Consider the following 22,294-nt stretch of genomic DNA (forward strand, 5'->3'; position numbering starts at 1 on the left):
AAATTAAAATTACCTTTTTAACAAAAATAAATCTTGTTGATTCTTGCTTGTTATTTTAACAAAAATAAAACTCATTATTTTTTGTGGTAATATATATAACAAAATTTGCTATTTTGACCATTATTTATATTAAAAAATCAAAACACAAATGACATGTGCCATTATATTAATTTCAGGTGTACAACATGATCATATATGTATATATTACAAAATGATCATCACAGTATGCCTATTTAATATCCATCAAGATGCACAGTTACAAACTTTTTTCCTTATGATGAAAATTTTTAAGATCTATTCCCTTAGCAACTTCCAAATATACAATATAGTATTATGAACTATTGACACCTGGCTGTATATTATTTCCCCAGGACTTATTTACTCTATTTACTTTATAACTGGAAGTTTGTACCTTTTGACCACCTTCACCATTGTGACCACCTCCTACCTCCACCCCATGTCTGATAACCACCAGTCTCTCTGTATGTATGAGATTAGTTTGTTTTGTTTAGATTCTACATACAGGTAAGATCATATGGTATTTGCCTTTCTCCATCTGCCTTATTTCATTTAGCATAAAGCCCTCAAATTTTATCCAGGTTGTCATGACAGGATTTCCTTCTTTTTTATGGCTGAAAAATATTCCATTGTATATATACTACATTTTCTTTATCCATTCATCTATCGATGGATACTTAGGTTGTTTCCATGTCTTAGCTATTGTAAATAATGCTGTAGCAAACACAGGAATGCAGGTATCTTTTCAAGTTAGTGTTTCAAATAAATACCCAAAAGTGAAACTGCTGAAACATATGGTGGTTCTACTTTTAATTTTTATTTATTTATTTATTTTGAGAGAGAGAAAGAGAGAAAAAGAGAGAGAGAGAGAGAGAGAATGAGAATGTGCACAGGTGGGGAAGGGGCAGAAAGACAGGGACAGAGAGAATCCCAAGCTTTACAGTGGCAGCGCAGAGCCCAACACGGGGCTCCATCTCATGAACCGTGAGATCATGACCTGGGCTGAAATCAAGAGTCAGATGCTTAACCAACTGAGCCACCCAGGCGTCCCTCTATTTTTAATTTTTTGAGGAACCTCCATACTGTTTTCCACAGCAGCTGCACCAATTTACTGTCCAAAATTCCAATTTATAGTGCATAAGCATTCCATTTTATCCACTTGTTATTTCTTGTCTTTTTGACAATAGCCTTTTTCTTTTTGACAATAGCCATTTCTAATAGGTGTGAGGTGCTATCTCAATGTGGCTTCAATTCCCATTTCCCTGCTGACTAGTGATGTTGAGCATCTTTTCATGTACTTGTTGGCTTCTGTGTACTTCTGTGGAAAAATGTCTATTCAGATCCTCTGTCCATTTTTAACCAAAATTTTTTTTCTATGGAGTTGTATGAATTCTTTATATATGTTTTATTTTTTATTAAATTTTTAAATATTTATTTATTTTTGACAGAGAGAGAGCGAGAGAGAGACAGCAAGGGAGGGGCAGAGATAGAGAGGGAGACACAGAATGTGAAGCAGACTGCAGGCTCTGAGCTGTCAGCACAGAGCCCAAAGCGGAGCTCAAACTCAGGAACTGTGAGATCACTACCTGAGCTTAACAGACTGAGCCACCTAGTCGCCCCTATATATATTTTAGATATTAACCCTTTATCAGATACATGATTTGCAAATATTTTATCTCATTCCATAGGTTAATTTTTCATTCTGTTGATGTTTTCTTTCACTGTACAGAAGCTTTGTAGTCTGTAGTCCCAACTGTTTACCTTTGTTTTCATTGCCGTTGCTTTTGGTGTCAAATTCAAATATTATCGCCATGACCAATGTCAAGCTTACTGACTGTTTTCTTCTGGGAGTTTTATGGTTTCAAAATGGTTTTACATTAAAGTCTTTAATCCATTTTCAGTTGAAATGTGTGTATGTTGTAAGATAGTGATCCAGTTTTTCCAAAACTATTTATTGAAGAGACTACCCTGGGGTGCCTGGGTGGCTGAACATCTGACCCTTGATTTCAGCTCAGGTCACCTTAGGATCGTGGGATCGAGCCCTGAGTCAGGCTCTGTGCTGAACATGGAGCCTGCTTGAGATTCTCTCTCTCCCACTGCCCCTCTCCCTCACTCACATGCTCTCTCTAAAAAAATAAAAAATAATAAATCAATTAAAAGTTTTAAGAAAAATTTTAAAGAGACTATCATTTCCCCATTGTATATTCTTGGCTCCTTTGTCATAAATTAATCGATCATATATCTGTGGGTTTGTTTTTAGGCTCTCTATTCTGTTTCATTTATCTATATGTCTATTTTTATGGCAATATTGTATTGATTACTATAGCTTTGTAATATAGAGTGGAATCAGGAAACATGATGCCTCCATGTTGTTCTTCTTTCTCAAGATTTCTTTGGCTATTCAGGGTCTTTTGTGGTTCCATACAAATTTTAAGATTGCTTGTTCTATTTCTGTGAAAAATACCATTAAAAGTTTGATAGGGAATGGATTGAATCTGTACACTGTTTTGGGTAGAATGGACATTTTAACAATATCAAATCTTCTAATCCATGAGCACACAATATCTTTCCATTTATTTGTGTCTTCTTTGATTTCATTCATCAATGTCATATGGTTTCCATACACAGGTCTTTCACCTCACTAAATTTATTCCTGGGTATTTCATTCTTTCCAAAGCAATTGTAAATGAGATTGTTTTCTTTTTCTGTTAGTTTGTTATTAGTGTATAGAAACACAACTGATTTTTATATATTGTTTTTGTACCCTGCAACTTTACTGAATTCATTTATCAGTTCTAGGGGTATTTTGGTGAAGTCTTTAGGGCTTCTATATATAACATCTGTCATATGCAAATTGTGATAGTTTTACTTCTTCCTTTCCAATTTGGATAACTTTTATTTCTTTTTCTTGCCTAATTGCTCTGGCTAGGTCTTCCATACTATGTTGAATCAAAGCACAGAAGTGGGCATCCTTGTGTTGTTCCTGACCTTGGAGGAAAACCTTTAAGCTTTTCACTACTGGGTATAATGTTAGCTGTGGGTTTGTCACATATGGCCTTTATGCCCACTTTGTTGAGAGTCTTTATAAAAAATGGAAGTTGTATTTTGTCAAGTGCTTTTTCTGAATCTGTTGAGGTGATATAATTTTAATCCTTTATTTTGTTAATGTGCTGTATACCACACCAATTGATTGATTTGTGGATGTTAAACCATCCAAGCATCCCTGGAATAAATTCCATGTGATCATGGTATATGATCCTTTTAACATATTGGTGAATTTGGTTTGCTAATAGGTTATTAAGGATTTCTGTATCTATGTTCACCAGGAATAATGATCAGTAATTTTCCTTTCTCATAGTGTCCTTAATCTGGTTTTGCTATCAGGGTAATGCTGACCTTGTAAAGCGAGTTTGGAGGTGTTCTTTACTCTTCTATTTTGGAAGCATTTGAGAAGAATTGATATTAATTCTTCCTTAAATGTTTGGAAATATATAAACCAAGGATTTATATATAAGAATTTTATTTATTCTTAATTAGCATGGTAAAAAATTAAAAACCAAAAAATTTAATGACAGAAGATTAGACAAATGATTCAAAGAATATAACTATTAAATTATCTATGTTTTGAGGGGTGCCTGGGTGGCTCAGTTGGTTAAACATCTGACTCTTGATTTCAGCTTGGGTTATGATCTTGCCCCATCTTGGGCTGTGTACTGATAGCATGTAGCCTGCTTGGGATTCTCTCACTCTCTCTCTCCCTCTCGCAAAATAGCTACACATCAAAACTTGTCTATGTTTTAAAAAATATTTAATTACTTAAAAGAAATCTGCTGATGGTAAATGAGGCAAGTTACAAAATATCGTTTAATGTATTGCCAATTTTCTAATATTTTATAAATAAAAAGGCACTAAAAAGTTATATGCCAAAATGTTAAGACTAATTATACCTGTGGAATGAAATCAGTCTTTAAATTTTATTCTTTATAATTTTTTGTACTTGACAAGTTTTCTAGAAAGAACATAGACCTACAAGTAGGGGAGACTTTCAAATAAAGCACCAGTAAGTGACACATGAACCCCAACAAACTTTCCTTGCTCCCCTGCTTTCCTAAAATGTACCAGCACTAAAGCTCTTCCACCTTCCTCATTTCCTCTTTTCTCCTGAACACTGAAAGCAAAAGCAGTATAAGAATTCTGTAGCTTTTCCTCTAGTGTCAGCAGAGTCATGGCTTTTCACAGGTCTGGTTTCCTAGCCACACTCCACTTAACTTTTATTGAAAAACCTCACAAATGAAACTGGGTTCCTTCTATTTAGTTTAAAGAAATTAAAAGTCTGAGTAAAGCAAAGTCCAGGTTTTGGGGTAAACCACCTGGGTGGAAAACTGGGCTAAAGCAAGGCAGTTTTTCAAAGTGCTATGCCCCACGGCAGGGTAGTTTTCAATAAATGTAAGTTGAGAATATTTAAATAGCACCCAATTTACTTTTTATTCTCATAAAAAGGGAGGGATGAAAGAGCAGAGGTGCAGAAGTGGCTCCATTAAAATCCACTGCTGAGCCAAGAGCAGGGAGGCAACCTATGGAGGTTACCTGAAGTATGTATTTATACAGTTTATGGTGATAAAAAAAATCACATTTTTTCTTCTTTTCAGATGTATCTAGGTTTATGTTATAATCTGAAACCCTACTGAAGGACACGCCTTGCTTTGGCCAGGAAATCCTTAAATTTCTTCAGTGGTTTCTTGTGGACCCATCAGAAGCTTAGATCTATCGGGCTCACATTAAGAGTGCTCTGTTCCAAGGCTGAGCAAAGTTACTCTGATAAGCAAAATGTAAGATAAAAGTTTTTTAAGTATTATTTTTAGGGAGAGGGCAAATAATTTTTATTTCATTAAAGCCTTGGAAAAATGAAGACGCTTAAATGAAGCAGAAACAGATAGGGGCAAAGCAGAGAATCTCTCACAAAGGTACAAATAATACCTGATTTGGAGCTCAAGGCGCTGACCTGGATCCTAAGCAAATGAAACTATTTGATCCAATAAATGACGAAGTATGAGATTAATTGCAGATTTGAAAAGCATAGATTTCAATTCCCCAACGGTGCCTGAAATACTCATTACTGATGTTCTAAAGCATCTGTTCTATGTTCCATAAGTGAAACAAACAGTCAAAAACAAGCCTGCAGCATCCTGTCCTTACTTCCATTTTGACTGAAAAACTTTCTTTAAAAATAACAGCAGATAAGCGTATCTTGGTTATTCCTTGGTCAATGATTTGCCTCCTAGAAGCCTGGAATTATGCTTAAAGCTCTCAGCATTTCTGCCAGTGTGAGAGTGTGGGTAGAGAAAGAGTGGGAGAGAGGACATCGAGCCCACCCAACTCCCGGAAATTTTAAAGAAAAGACAGAACTTTCCAAGAGAAATAATCATTTTGGTAAGTGAAACCATTTGTAACTTTAGAGGAGTTTTTTTCTTTCCCTCCAACATATCATAAGAAAAATCCACACTATGCACTAATAAGCTATAAAGCTTTGGTTTAAAAAGAAGGGTCAACAAGAGCTAAAACCACTAATGTCATACTTCAAGAAGGAAAAGTGGAGGGCAGTGACGGCCCAACACTTTCATGATCCCAATAAAAAGTCTCACCCAGGCTAAAAACTATCTGCCAAATTTATGCCAAGAGCAAGCTTTACAGCCAAGCTAAAATCTTCTGTGCATATAAGGAGTGCTGTAAAAATAAAGGCATATTCAGCATCCTGGGAGAGTCTTTCACTTACAGAAATAAAGCAGAATTATCAAAATAGGAAGATAGAAGCTAGGCAGGAGAAAGAGAAACAGAAGACAAACTGAAACAGAGAGAGGGGTAAAAAGAGTGAAGGAGAGACAGGGACAGATCAAGACAGTTAAAACCAAATGTAAACAGCCAGTCTAACATACTCCGGAGAGTGGTCTGCTCCCCTCGCAAACAAAACAAGCTCCATTTTTGAAGACAGAGTACCTTCTGAAGACTGAGTGAAATGTATTTATATGCAAAAACAAACATCCCTAAAGTCAAATCTGTTTGGGCAGAACTATTTTGAGGTTCCTCTTTTTAAGGAGTGAAGCAGCTCAAGGAGTTAATTCCTGTTCTGTAGTCCCCACCAAAACTCCCATGAAATGGCTAATTTCAGTTCAGTCAAGAAGTCAACATATTCCTTATCAAAATCAGTGATGAATCCCTTTCCCTTAAGGGACTATCAGAGCTGCCTCAGAATACTGCAAATGTAACCAAACAATATACGATCACAGATTTTACAATCAGAAAGGTCTCTACATATCTAATGTAACAAACTTACCGTAGGAATCAAATGAGGATCAGGAAAGAAATTGTCATACTGTCACAATCTGAAACTGGAAGAAATGGATGGTGTAGGAGGGGGTGGGATGACGATTTCTGAGATTTAAACTGTTGCTTAAAATATCAGAATGTAATCTATTGTTAATGGAACATGTCTTCCAAGAAAATTACATATTAGTTAAGAATACAAGCTCTGGCATTAGACTGCCTGGCTTCCAACATAGGATCTACCACTTCTCAAAGTCTGTGTCCTCAATTATAAAATGAGGACAATACTATAGCCAGTCTCCAAAGGTATATAAACATAAAATATATAGAAAACAAAAACTTTGGGATACAGTAAAAGCTATTGCATCATCATCATCATCATCATCATTATTATTGAAATAAAGTAACAAGGAGAGAACATTTAATGAGTCCTTGTTGTGTACCAAAACTTTGATATAGTAAAAGCTATTGCTGCATCATCATCATCATCATTGAAATAAAGTAACAGTAACAGGGAAAGAACTAACATTTAATGAGTCCTTGTTGTATACCTGGGCTATGGCCAGAATCTTTACAAATGTCCTATGAATTTTCCCAATAGGACACAGGTGTTCTTATATTCTTCTTAAGGAAAAAGAGACGCAAGGTCATATACCTGGTTGGCTATAAGGACAGAATTTACACTTGACCACAAAGTTCATGTACTTCCGCTACATGTAACCTGCCTATTCTAAAAATGCACCTATCAAAAATAAAATTTAATAGAGAGCTACATAAAACACATTCATGACAAAGAAATTCAGATGGCATTGCCAAAGTGGAAGATAGTACAGCATATATAACTTTTCTGAGTCATAGTTCCTTATTCTGAAAAAAGGGAATTACAGTTGATCCTTGAACAACATGGGTTTGAACTGCATGGGTCCACTTAAACATGGATTTTTAAATTTAAAAACATAAACACAATATAGTACTGTAAATGTGTATTGTCTTCCTTATGAGTTTCTCAATAACATTTTCTTTTCTTTAGCTTACTTTATTATAAGAATACAGTATATAAATACAGTATATAATATATATAACATGCAAAATATGGGTTAATTGACTGTTTATGTTCTCAGGAAGGCTTCTGGCCAACAGCAGGCTATTAGTAATTAACTTTTAGGGGAGTCAAAATTTATACATGGATTTTCAACTGTACAGGGGGGTCAGCCCCCCTAACCCTCACATTGTTCAAGGGTCAACTGTATAACAATACCTTTACCTCATGGGAATTTTATGAAGAATAAAAAAGCTAATGTATATGAAGTACTTAGCACAGTATATTAAGCAATCAAATATTGTAAAAAAACGGTATTATTCATTATATATAAAATTTAATATGCAGCACAGGAACTGTATAGGCTGCATGTAACTCAAGATTTAAATAGAGATGTTAAATATCGTATTTATTGTCTTTTAATGTTATAACTTTCCCAGAATACATAGTCCAGTTAGGTTTCCTTCATAAGTAGGGAAACACATAATTTAAAATTATGATAATTTTCATGATCACCACCTCAGAATAATTTTGTCTCAGTCAAGGACACCTACTAGTTTGCATATAGCTATTTTTGTGCATGTTAGTGGTTTTATATTCATTAACGTTCCTTAGTAACTTCTTTTTTTATTCTTAAGACTATATTGTTTTTGTTTTATTTTTAAGCGTATTTATTTATTTTGAGAGAGAGAGCACATGCAAACAGGGTAGAGGCAGAGAGAGGAGGAGATAGAGAATCCCAAACAGGCTTCATGCTGTCGGCACAGAGACCAACACAGGGCTTGATCCGATGGACCATGAGATCATGACCTGAGCTGAATTCAAGAGTCAGACACTTAACCGACTGAGACAGCCAGGTGCCCCAAGACTATAATGTTAAAAATAAACCATAATAAACCAAGAACAAGCCATAATGTTTATTCTTGAAATAACAATGAACAAACTACAAGTGAAAATTCCACCTTCGACAGCAGGAGCTGACAGAGGTATCAATCCAGAGCCTTTCGGGTTTGTTAGTATTTTGTTTATGTCAACCAAATAGAAGGCAAATATTTAGTTGCCATTTTGCAGATGAGAAAACAGAGGCATAAATGGGCTGGTTAAAGATCCTGTAGTTCCCAAGCGTTAATGGACAGGAAAAGCAAGCAAATACATTTCTCTCTCACGTACACTTTCATACCCGAGTTGAATTTTTTTCTCCACCTTTATTAAAGGGCCAGATATTATTTTTCAGAATTTGAAGTGGGGAGTTATTTCTGAATAAACTATACAAAACAAACAAGAATAACTTAAACATGTGAAAACACAAGTCCAGTGGATGGGATGTGAACAGCTTTTATAAGTTTCAAAGTGGCTAAGAACTCATAGATCTTTATAGTAATAAATATTGTAGTGTACAAAGGTCCTTTGGGAATCCCCACTCATATATTATGCCATGAAAGATCAAGGTGTCCAGTCCATTTAGTATCAGGACATTTTTGGCTTCTTTTATGCTTTAATCCATACTTTGAAAAAGCAATTAAAAATATTTCTAAGAGAAATATCATCACTTTGCCTCCCTCTCCCCTACCCCCAAATACAGAATAAATTGTGAGTTTCAAACACTAGTATTCTTTTAGTGTGCATTTGCCCACAAGCAGATGGAAAAGAAAGTGACCTTGGGCAATCACCATTCTTTAGTGAATGCCTTTTTCAGCTTCAGAAAACATTACCTGATTGATAGTGGCTTTCCTAGCTGAAAGTAAATATTTACTGCTTAAAGAGTAAGAGTTTCTCTGTCAGCAGCAGGAATACCTACGTGAGCCATCAAAACCTTATCAAAGAGGTCTGGCCAATGGCTCCTTAAAATAGAGGTGCCACCTAAGAGTGGAAAGGCTGTAGTTGAAGAATTCTATGATGTACACAATATATGCTATAAAGAATAGGAGCACCTGGGTGGTTCAGTTGATTGAGTACCCAACTCTTGATTTTAGCCCAGGTCATGATCCCAGTGTTGTGGAATCAAGCTCTGCATCAGGCTAAGTGTGGAGCCTTCTTAAGATTCTCTCTCCCTTTGACCCTCTCCCTACACTTGTGCTCTGTCTCTCTTAATAAATAAATAAATAAATAAATAAATAAATGAATAAATAAATAAATAAATAAAGACAGTTCCTAGGTCAGATATAACACCTGCTAATCATATGAATGAAATCAAGGCAGGCTATTGTGGCCAAGATGCTATTTAATACCCTGGAAGAAGTGAAGGTTTCACAGAATCATATCTTTGCTCTGCTGCCTACTAGCTATGTGACAACAGACAAGTTATTTAACATCCCTTAACCTCAGTTTCTTCATTTATGTAAATGAACAAACAAACAACTTGCAATGGTAACCTATCAAATACTGAAAAATATGTTAGGTGTTAAACAGTTTCATTTATGTTTTGTGGATAATGCATACACATGTTCTAAAAGACTACATTGAAAAAAAAGTCTCCTTTTTATCTCTGTTCCCTAGCCACTCAGTTCCCTTCCTAAAAGGCAACTACTGTATCTAGTCAAATGCAAAAATTTGGTTTCAATATTTCATGCTGAAATGTTGAATTCATTAACATTTATTGAGTGCCTATTATGGGTCAGAACCATTCAGGGTGCTGTGGGGAGCACAAAGATGAGCTCACAGTCTAGAATGGGAAATGGTTCCCAACTAACTTTAATATGAGGTGATAAACACAACAGTAAAAGTTTAAGAACAGCGGAGAAAGCAATTAATTTAATCAATGGGGTGAATTGGAATAAAGAGTAAAATTAAGAACAGGTTTCAAGGCAAATGAAAAGTTTCAGGCACCATACCAAAATTTTACTAAGATCTCTCTAGTTTAGGCCCTCTGACTCCGGGAATTAGGATCCTACCATGGCTATAAATACTCTATTTAAAGGCATTCACTCATGGCTAAAAATTTCTAACATAGGAAAGGTCAGCCCAATAGGAGAATGTCAAAGGGACTAGTATGGATGCTGTAAGTGTCCTTTTTAGGTAGAGAGAAACAGAAGAGTGAAATGAAAGTCTTTTCTCTTCCCAATCATGCAAACATTGTTCATCTGAAAAGTATATAAACGCATCTAAAAAAGGGATTACTAACGGGAATTCAATTAAAGTTTCAAGTGTAACTTTGGTATTCTCTCCAATCTTAACATGGAGCATTTATAGAATAATTGTGGTCTTTCCAATATTCTTAGCTCAAACAAAGTAAAACAGGTTTAAGACTCAAGATACCAAGTCTCACAGGGCTGCCTGGAGCATAAGTACAAGTCACTGAACTGCAATGACATTACAAAAATGGTGGCAATTCTTCAAGAAATTATTTTGGTTTAATGGAATTTAGGTCAGATATCCCTAAATGCTAATATCCTGGGTTCATGTATAAGACAGGCAAGCTTAAAAGACAGCCCTAAATAACCATACAATGGTATGTCTGAAAATTAGCCCAGTATGACCAGAAAACAAAAGCAGGTCCATTGCTTTCAGTTTTCCAGGCTTGAGAAGATTCCAGAAAGCAGGAATTTGCTATAGTGAATGCTTTGTAAAGATAACCTTAAAACACAAATTCCTATGCAAGCCTAATACTACAAAAACACAACTGATTTGAGGGCCATAATTCCCTTATTTTTATTATCTGATTATGTAAAAGCTATCAAAGATGAGAAACAAACTACTTAAACATAATGCTGCTTTTAAAAAATGACATGAAAGATCATTTGAAATGCTCTGCAAAAATATTCCAACTGGGGGTGCCTGGGTGGCTCGGTCGGTTAAGCGTCTGACTTCAGCCTACGTCCTGATCTCACAATTAGTGAGTTTGAGCCCCACATCAGACTCGGCGCTGACAGCTCGGAGTGTGGAGCCTGCTTCCAGATTTTGTGTCTCCCTCTCTCTCTGCCCCTCCCCTGCTCATGCTCTGTCTCTCTCTGTCTCTCAAAAATATTAAAAAAATAAAAAAAAAAAAATATTCCTACTGATAACACAGTTTACTAAGGGCCCAAACAAAGAAATAGTGACAATAAACCTAAGGGCAACTCTAATAAAGAACTCTAGGCCAAGATCATATTTTCTGGGTGTAAGTGATGTAATGTAGATACAAAGATGCAATGTTATTAAATTTTAATCAGTTTATGGTATATTTTAAGCCTTATGTTCTATCAGAAATCAACAATGCAACAAATATTGATTATCTGCTCCATGACAAGCACCAATACCAGGCATGAGACCTACAAAGACAGCTCTTGTTCTTAAAGAGCTCTTTACTATAAAACATTACTTTCCCCCTCTTTTTCAAGGCATCCTATCCATAGGGTAATCCAATAATAATGCCATCCAGAGTTATGTTAAACCAAGCAGTAACAGAGGAATCAGGATTCACATCTCCTGTTAAGTCATTCTGTGCCTTTTCCCCCACTATTTTCAATGGCAAATTAATCTCGATCACAATATACTTAAACACATCAGTACAAACAATGACTTAAGAACTGCTACCAGTGTCATCTCCTTCTGCTCACTCCTGCCCATGGATCACAGATGCTGTAATGTATGCTTACCCAGCTTTTTTCACCATACTCTTAGCAGCAGGAAAATAGCAAACTCAAAATGTATTATTATTTAAAGCTGCACTTCAAATCCAGGAATTTGGCTCAATAAAAAAAACAAAAACAACCCCCCCCCCCTATTTTGGCATTCAAAACAATCATAGCCACAAGCTGCAAAACATTAAAGTCACAACTTTTTCTGGGATTAGGATCGCATCAGAGGTAAGATTTAAACTTCAGCACCCCAAAGCCTGATGATACAATGTTCTACTAATCCTATAAGAATACTCTGTTCTGTGATTACTATGATAGCTTCCTAAATACTGTGAAATACAGGAAGAGGGACAAAGCTCCTATTTTTCTTCTCTCCATTCACAACTTAGTCCCAAAGTTCTGAATATAAGCATTTTCTGTAACAACAAGCTACCTTTATAACATCCAGATAATTATAGGTTCAGGTCAAGAACTCTAGACCATATTGATTACATCTCTATGCAATAAGGACCCTCCAGCACTGTTTGTATCCACTATAACAGGGACAGCTTTTAAGTATCTGTGACACGAAGAATTTTCAGTCCTATCAATGCCAGAAATGGAAAGCCAATGACCAGTCAGGCCTGTCAGTTGTTGCCTGCAGCAATAAGGACAAGTTGGGAATTCATCATACTGGAACTTCATCTGCCAGCTGCATTCACACATTTTCACCACCTGAATAGTTGATTTTCTTCAACTCCCATGTGACTCATTTCAGCATACAGTGTTTTGAAATGAATATTTGATCAGTCAGGGTAAAAGGAGATTTGGACTTATCTGAGGTGTCACCATAATGCACTTTAAGTAATTCTAAGTATCAGGAGCTAGGTGTCTTAGGTCCCACGCTTTGCATATTTCTGAGATGGGCCTGTGATCCTAATTAAATATGATTCAGTGGGATAAGCCATGTAAAAGCACCTAGCACAGTGTTGGGCACAGAGCTGTTTATCAATAAATACTGGCTTTCCATATCTTTTACTTCTATCTAATGGTGAATATCCTAAAGATTCCTCATAGATCTCTGGGAGATGGGGATCTCATACTGCCAAAGAAACTTAAGAATCACCCTAATTTTGTCATAACTCTAAACTCTCACCCAAATATGAACCCAAGAAATAAAGAAATACAGTGGAGTTTTTAAAATTGCTTCATGATTTAAGGATTTCAACAGTTTGCCTCTGATATGCCTTCATGTGATTTTGTTTTTATCCTACTTGGGGTATAGTGAGCTTCTTGAAACTTTGAAAGTTCAGGTCTTTAAGTAATTTTGGAAAATTCTCAGCCATTCACTTTTTTTTTTTTTGCCCTTTCCCTCCTTGTCATCCATGTGTAACAACCACATACATTAGACAGTTTAATATTACCCCACATACTTCTCACACTGAGTTGTTTTATTTCATTATTTTCTTCTCTCTGTGCTTCAGTCTGATAATTTTTGACTTGTTTTTGAGTCTCTGATCCTTTTCTTCTGCATCCAGTCAACTATTAAGCCCATTCCACAAATTATTTATTTAAGGTATATTTTTCAGTTTTAGAATGTCAGTTTGATTCTTTTATGAATTTTGCCCATCTATTCCTCACTCCAATAAAGAAATAATATTCAAATGTAGGTTTTCATTTTAAAAATTACATGTAACATTATACGGAAATATTAAAAACTTCTTTCTAAGATTAAGACAAGAATGTTCAATATCTTCACTTCTATTCAACATTTAGCTGGAATGTCTAAGCAAGTACAATAAAGAGGAAAAAGAAATAAAAGGTATAAAGATGAGAAAGAAAGAAAACCATCTTTGTTTGCAGATCAATGACTACATAGTAGAAAATCCAAAGGAATCTATTAGAATACATGAATTTAGAAAGGAGGGCACTTGTGATGAGTGCTGGGTGTTGTAGGTAACTGATGAATCACCAAATCCTACACCTGAAACTAATATTACACTATATGTTAACTAACTGGAATTTAAATAAAAACTTGAAGATTTAAAAAAAAAAGAGGTTTCTGGATACAAGTTCAACATACAAACAAAATTATGTAGTCTATATGCTATGAAAAAAAGTCTGAAAAATGAAACACAATACGCTATTTATACTAGCATCAAAACATCAAATAATTGAAGTAAATTTTATAAAATATGTTTAAGACTTCTACATTGAAATGTAACAGTAGTAGGAGAAATTAAAAAGGCCTAACTAAATGGAGAGCTATAAAATGTTCATGTGTTGGAAGACTGAATATTTTTAAGATGTCAATTCTCCAAAATTTGATCCAATGAAATCTCATCTAAATTTCTGTAGAGATGATTATACATTTAATGTGTATGTATATGAGGATATAGTTATATCTCAGTGATTTTCAAACATTTTTTGATTCAGGACCCTTTTGTGCTCTTAAAAATTGAGGTTTCCAAAGAGCACAAAAGGTTTATGTATTTTATATCTATCAACATTGAAAACATTTATGTATTAACTCATTAAAATACAAGAAACTCTCTATGTATTAACATAAGTGATATTTTTTGTTCAAAATTTCCAAACTGAAAAATAATGAGAAGAATGTAATTTTTACTTTTTTGGACAGAAACTTTTATAATAAACAACAGGTAGATTCTCTTATCAATTTGTGCATTCAATCTGTTGTGATATGTTGTTTTGGTTGAGTATGTGAAGACAAGTTGGCCTCACTCAAAAATGTAACTGGAGAAGGATAGAGCATATTCAGATCCTGAGCCTTTTCAGATTCTTAGAATATTCTTCTTTGAGACGACCCTTAACAAGTTAATTGAAACGATATCAATTAACTTTTGTAGTCTGTTACATGAAAATCCTTTGTCCTTTCTTACATTTGGAATGAGTCCATTAACCATACATACTTTTGTAATATAATAAAATTGGTCTTTCAGAAAATATTTCGGATCTCCAAATGTGGATTTATATTATTATATGACATAAAAATATCACACTGGTTAATATCACCACCTATCTCATCAGAAATGTCTTTAAGTATTGGGAGCTTATTAAATAGTGGTAGATACATGGATATATGATTTTCAATTTTCTAAGTTTTAATTGAAAATGAGTTTTATCATTGGTAACAAATATTGTCAGTTGTTTTCTTTGAAGTGGCAGGCCTATTTTATTTTTGAGAAAATTTTTGCCAAATACCCAGGTTTGAATAAACAAAGTTTGTCAGTTGTTCTTTCTAATAAAATAGTATTCCATGAAAATAGTTGCTAGTTCAGTTCACAATAATCACACAAGTGCATTTTGTCAAGACAACTATCATTCATTAATTCAACTGTGATATATAGAATAATAAAAAGAAGTATACAAGCAGCAAAATTGAATAAAATTTTCACATGTCAATGATTTTGTCTGTATCATAGACATTCTTAAGTAATTGTAGCTTTTTTAAACTATGAGTGAGTACCCATAGCTACAAGCATAGTTTGGTACCACTGCTTTCACTATGCTAAGATGCCATCAGTTTTATCAACCATTGCTTCCGCATCATCTGTACTTAATCAACACAGCATAAAAAAGAAAGGCCAATAATCACTTCATATTACCATAAAAATAGCTTTCAAGCACTGATCCCTTAAAAGTGTCTTGGGGACTTCCATAGGTCAGTGGACCACACCATGAATTACTGGTATGTATATACATACACATGTGTTTGGAAATGCAAAGAATCTAGAGTAGCCAAGACAGACATGAAAAGCAAAAATGAAGATATTAAACTGCTATATCTCTTACTAAAATGCTACAATCTTAAAACAGTATCATATTGGTGTAAAGGCAGATACACACACACACACACACACACACACACATCAAAGGAACAGAATAGAGAATCCAGGAAAAACATGGATTTTTTAAAAAGGCAGCAATGAAATTCAATGGAGGAAAAAAGTATCTTTTTGATAAATAGTGCCAGAAGAAATTGCATGGAAGAAACTGAACCTTGATCTTTGCCTTATAGCATGATAAAAAATAATTTGAAAAGGTTCATATACCCAAATGCAAAAGCCAATACTATACAATTACTAGAGAAAAGCATCACTCAAGACTGGGTGGAATGGGGAAAAATTTTTGTTTAAAACACAAAACATAAAAGGAAAAACAGTGGAAAAATTGGATTTCTGGCTGTCAAAAACCACCAATACGAAAGTGAAAAGGCAATAAACTAAAAGGAAATATTTGTAAAATATGGCAGAAGACCTACATCCAAAATATTTAAAGAATTTAAATGCAATAAGACAACAGACCACATAAAAGTTCACTTCACAAGTACATTACAAAAGAAGATCTCCAACTGGCCAGAAAGTATATTCAAGGTACTCAGTATTGATATTCATCAGAGAAAAGCAAATTGAAACTACCGTTTACATTTACAAGAATGGCTCATACATTTCTAAGAATGAAAAATGGCATAGTCATTTTGGAATACCTTCTTGGAGGTTCCTAATATAGCTAAAGACATGCCTACTTCTTGAGCCAGCAATTCCAGTCCTAGGTATATGCTCAAAATATATGCATGTATATGTAAAAAAAAAAAAAAAGTGCATATGTCAAAAAAGAAGGCTTGTACAATAAAGTTTATACAAGCTTTATTCATAATAAGCTAAAAGCAGAAAACAGTAGGACAATGGATATATAAAAGCATTTTTTTAATGTTTATTTTTGACAGAGAGAGAGAGAGAGAGAGAGAGATTGTGAGTGGAGGAGTGACAGAGAGAGAGGGAGACACAGAACCTGGATTAGGCTCCAGGCTTCTGAGCTGAGCTGAAGTCGGCCACTTAACCAACTGAGCCACCCAGGCTCCCAGGACAATGGATACATAAACTGTGTTATATTTGTACTACATTGCAATGTAAAAAAAGGAACTAGTAACACATGTAACACCTGGATGAACTCAAAACCATTAAGAAGCCAGACACAAAAAAGTATCTATAAAGTTTAATATAGGTAAAACTAATTTATGATGATAAAACTCATAGTGGTCATCTCTAGCTCAAAGGTAGTAGTGACTGGAAGGGGCATGAAGGAACTTTCTAGAATGATGTAAATATTCTAATTTATTCTGAGTAGTGATATACATAGGTGTAAAAATTCATCAAGTTGTATGATTAAGATATGTACATTTCTGCTACATATAAATTTTACCCTGATTTTTAAAAATTCTTCAAAGGTGATCCAAAGTACAAGTTTATCAATTTCTCAAGCTGGAAGAGGCTTTGGAAATAATCTACTTCAATTCCTTCATTTTATGGTAGAAAAGTCTTGGGTTTTGAAGCAATTTCCCAAACAGGTAATTACAGGCAAAGTTGAGAACAGAGCCAAAGATTCACAAGTTACTAGTCTCTATTCTTTACACTACACCAACCTTACAAAACAAGACTTTTTCCTGGGAACAATTATTTTCACTTCGATTATTTGCTTTAGCTTTTCTCTGACAGTTTTCAACAATATCCAGGGGACTATCATGAGCTCTGGTTCCGACTAGTTGCCCGGGTGAGGTCCCAGGCTGCTTTTTAATTGCTCACTGGGCTTATATATTCAATGGAAAGAGACTCTTTTGTTTCTTTCTAAGTTTATAGATGGCACCTATAAGCATAAGCCTCTCAGGCTCTTGGACACAATTTAAAATAGCGTGGCACTAACAGTTTGACACTAACGTCACTAAGACAAATGGAATTCCCGGTTCAGACTTAAACAAATTCTAATACTGCCCCCAATATTGTCCCTCTGCCACCACAGTCTCAGGCAACAGACTGCATAAACAGTCCAGCCTTGTATTAAAGATGTAGTAATAAAGGTACAAAAAAGGAAAGTTGGGTCTTTTGGCCAAAAAGCCCCTTGTAAATATGTGGCACCCCGGTATATCAACAGTAGGGAGAATTCCATCAATTCCTTCTCAAAATGCTTAGGAAAGACTTAAAGTCATGTCAAGGACTTGGTGCTTGCAATAGAGAAAGCAAAGGCGAGGTTTTAGTTGACACAAAGATTTATTCAAAGAAGCAATGTGTCAGCAGAAAAAAGCTTTCCCAACAGTTTCTTCTACTTCTGTTTACAATTTCTTCATCTTCAAGTGGGGCACTTTTTTTTCTTAATTGTGCTGAGCTAAAATTTTCCACATTGTTAACTTGAATTTCATCTTCTAACATCCTATAAATATTAGAAAGAAGAATGAGAGGAATATTTAAGTCAGAAGGAGAGAGATGTGGCTGATCACCTTCCTCATGGGCAAAATCAGGTCTTTTCCCTATGCTCTTAATCTCTAACACCTATTTTTGATTCTATACAGACAAGTAGGTGTTCATTAGAGTTGAAACAAAGCATAAACTTCCTCTTTTCTAATAAAAAAGCCAGTCTTAATATCTGAATTCGAATATTTGCTAACTGTCTCAAGCATAAATAGTGTCAAAGTAAAATTGCTGACCTCCTTTTTCCTCTCTGAGGGACTGTTCACAGTTCACGACTAAGCCTTCTTTTAATTTCATCCTCATCCATAATCCTCTTACTGATCCCACATAGGCTTTGAATACTTAAGGTACAAGTATGCCTGGGGTTTTCGTCACCTTATAATCACAAAGAATATATGGAAGTCCATTAAATGAAAGCCACATCATGTATTCAAAGAAATATATCAATATTTCTAAAGAACTTTATATCCTTTATATCTGAGAATTATTTTAGGAAATAATGAACATGTCCCTGCCAAAAAAAAGAAAAACAATTTTTTGTGTGTGGGGAACCTTAAACTCTTTTTACAGACGCAGAGAAGACTAGATAGGTAGGAAACATCACTTGTTGAAAGTTTCAACAAATGTTCAAAACCACGATTATAATGTCATGGCTTTCATCATTCAGCTCTAGTTTTTAAAATCACAGCACTAAGTTGCCTCACCATTGGAAGACTAATGGTGTTTCTTACAAATCTCTTTGCTTCTTACCACCAGCATCTCTTGCGTCTCTGATAGCGGTAAGACACAGTGACTAAGCTTGTCTGCCTCAGATTGGAATGGCAACTGTAGATACAATGAAATATAATCCCTAGGAATATTCTTCCCCCAGCATATCAGAAAAATCTCTGTAAAATAAAAGCATGCCCCAAGTGAACGTCCTTCCTTCCAGCAGAGGTTTGACTTAAATAATCTCCTTGTTGCCTACCCAATCATACTTCTCTAGTAAGTACCTTTTTTAAAAAAAAAGTCTGATGCATCAAATGCCAAATACACAAAGCAGGCACAAATGATCGTTACAAAATCAGTCAGAGCAGGCCCAAAAAAATTATTACAAAATCCACCAAATCAAATCAGTTTGGGTTTTAAGTATATCATTTTCTTCAGTACACAAATTACTTTGCTAATGGGAAAAAATGGGTGTCGAAAAAGTATCTCCTGAATTAACAAATCTCTTGGAAATTATTTAGATTACTTCAACTGTACAACAAAAATAATATTCCTCTTAAGTCAAGAACATCAAATACTAAGTCTGGAACTTTGTCCTTATTTGTAGAAATACTTGACATAACACTAATACCTTATTTATCAAAGCCTACTCTACAGGATAAGAACTCATTTTGCTTAACTGTCACAATTTTCCTTCTACTGTCATCTTCCTCAGGAATGTACATAAATACTGCTCCTACCACTTCCAATAACATTTTCTCTATTAAAATGTTTACTTTAGTAGAGTTTGACAAAGAGGGCTGCTCTTCATATGAACCAGGCATGCGTCTGTCTTTAAATCTCAGTTGCTTTGAGTTCTTTCTTGGTAAACATCAGTTTCCATAGTAAAACCACAAATGAGGAGAAGCAAACTTAGGATGAACCAGATCTTTCTAGGCTTTCTGCCTGGAGGGCTCAAAAGCAACTTTAGAGCTGTTATTAAGTTACTCAACAGGTATAGCCTACAGGTCTGGGAATGAGAGATCAGTCACCAATGTGAGAAACAAAGTTTGAATAGGATATTGGCAGCTATATTTCTACTTTTTCTTCAGAGGTCCTATAGCTTTATCAAAAGAAGGACACAGGTTATAAAAAAAACAAACAATGAAAAGAAATTCTTAGATAGCTGACCGAAAGGAAATGTACAGAGAAAAAAAGTACTTCATCTAGAAATATTATCTATGATTTGGAGACACTGATGTTAATGAAAAATGGAGTAGTTCCTTCAAATCTCATTTGTTCTACGTAGCCTGTGTGTATAAGGGTAAAATCCTATAAAGTATCTTTCCAGAATGGTCTTCTTCTTGGTCAAGAAGGGAACATCTCATAATTATCTAAACTCAAAATTTAGCTAGGATAGTACATTTTGACTCACCAAAGTTCAGATGAAACATGCTGTGGGAGTGACATCTACTTATAAAGCAGTTATAGTTCTGCCAGTCTAAATACACATATTTATACAGAGACAGTAAGAAGCTGGTTCGTAGGTATCTACAGGCATAGAATTTATGCCATGCCTAAATCACTGAAGTTAATAAGCAAAACATACATATTTTGGGAAACGTATTTCGATGTGAAGGAGTGAAGCACAGATATACTAGATGATCAAGAAATTATAAAAACAAAATTTCTTAGCAAAAGTGGTATAATGCTCTGCTGATCTCTTTTAGTTTGAACAGAATAACATTGCCAGATAGAGCTCTAAAACATAACATGCTATAAATAAATAAATAAATAAAGGTATAAATAAAACATTTTCATTTTGAAAATTGTTACAACTGTCAAAGATCTAGTCATATCACATTAAATTTCATTTCATTAAATGCCTCTGAAAAGTAATCATATGAAAAATAATTACTGCACCACTAGTTTAGAAAGAGCAAATGCTGTCACTAAAATAGAAGGATAGTTATAAAATGTGCCACAAGAACAATTAAAAAGACAATACATTTAATTGTATAAATTGCTTGAAGGTTAAGACAAAGCCATGAAGACCATTCAGAGGAGGCACCACAGTGGTCATATCTCTATGCAAAGGCAATCAGAACTCCAGATAAGCATCTTCATAATATGCAGCTGACTCCAATGGCCATAATCAGAGAAGTACTTCCTGGTTCAGGAGCAGTTATACAAATTTATTAGACTCTTTTTAACAGAAAAATCTAAAACAGAATTTTCCCATGAGCTTCTTTTTATAAGGAACCCGAACCATTTAGTCTCTAACTTCCCTAAATATCAGTAGAAAAGTAAGTCTGTTACAACACCGGTCCTACTGGATAAAGTAGATTAAGTTTCCCCAACAAGATATTATTTTCACTCACTTAAAAAATACGTTGAACAATAGGGATCCAAACCATTTGAGAGGCAGAGAATTATTCATAATAGTCCAACTCCTCATCTATAGGGTTTCTTTAGCTCCAAGTTACAGAAAGCAGCACACACATTTCATTGCTCTGTCTCAGAAAGGAACTATGGCTTTCTGGAATGAAAACAGGCTTAGAAAAATAACAACAGAGCTTAGTCACCAAGAAGCTCTTTCTCTACTCAAAAAGATTATCACTTTCAGGCAGAGGCTCAGAGCTGTAGAACAATACCCTAGAATCTCCTACAATGTGTCTCTGATGGAAATATGAGTGAATCAAGGGCAAAGATCTGTTTCCTTTTTTAAACATCATTTTAAAAACTCTTCTTGCAGCAGATTTAAATCAAACTATGGTTGCCAATAGTGCACTGATATTCCTCTCTGTGGCATGAGGATATCTTTACAAAGAGCTAAAATTGATATACTGCTATATGATAAATGTGGAGTATCATTACCTCAGAGTAAAGCGCTGAATATGGCAACTTTCAATAACGCACAACAACTGCTTTAGTGATGTGTGTTTTACTTGACTGGGAGTCACCTGACTCTAAAACATTAATAATATGACAGTTCAAGAATGTTAAACCCCTACAACAAAGGCTACTACTGTAACCTTGAATAAAATACTTTAGGTTACAATACATCACTTCCAGGATTCACAATTTTTAAATGATAATTCCAGATGAGAAAGATCTCTTAGCACTCTCAGATCGAAACTATCAAAAAGATTTATTGTTTGAGACACCTATCTCAATATTTTATTCAATGCAGAGAAGGAAGGCTAGAGACTTCACACATTTCTGTGCTTGTTTCCAGGGGACAAGCATGGTTGCCAAGTGAAAGCAGAAGGACAAGTATGAGCCCTCTCAAGCAAGAGTCTACACTACAAACGAAGGCACAGCCCTGGATGCGGACAGCTCAATCAGACACAAGGTCCGATCCACTGAGAGAAAAAAAATCAGAAAGCTAAGAAAACGTACAAAACCATTTAGCTTTCAAACTTCAA

At 34.9% G+C, this 22,294-nt stretch overlaps 1 protein-coding gene across 10 annotated transcripts in view; it reads right to left on the reverse strand.

The window, feature by feature from the left end:
- Window positions 1-22,294, reverse strand: part of BCAS3 (BCAS3 microtubule associated cell migration factor) — a 611,080-nt gene that overhangs the window by 239,535 nt on the left and 349,251 nt on the right. The window contains exons 24-25 of one of the 10 annotated variants that reach the window (XM_049637827.1): window positions 18,416-18,554; window positions 1,889-18,141 (exon numbers count right to left, since the gene is read on the reverse strand). The exons of 8 other annotated variants lie outside the window; for them this stretch is intronic. In XM_049637827.1, coding sequence (XP_049493784.1) covers window positions 18,442-18,554 — 113 coding nt within the window. In that variant the 3' untranslated portion in view covers window positions 1,889-18,141; window positions 18,416-18,441. Of the gene's footprint in view, window positions 1-1,888; window positions 18,142-18,415; window positions 18,555-22,294 lie in introns of those variants that run through there. One more of the 10 variants, XM_049637829.1, reaches the window with a different exon arrangement.

This window comes from Panthera uncia, chromosome E1 (genome assembly GCF_023721935.1).
Source record: "Panthera uncia isolate 11264 chromosome E1, Puncia_PCG_1.0, whole genome shotgun sequence".
Lineage (NCBI taxonomy): Eukaryota > Metazoa > Chordata > Mammalia > Carnivora > Felidae > Panthera > Panthera uncia.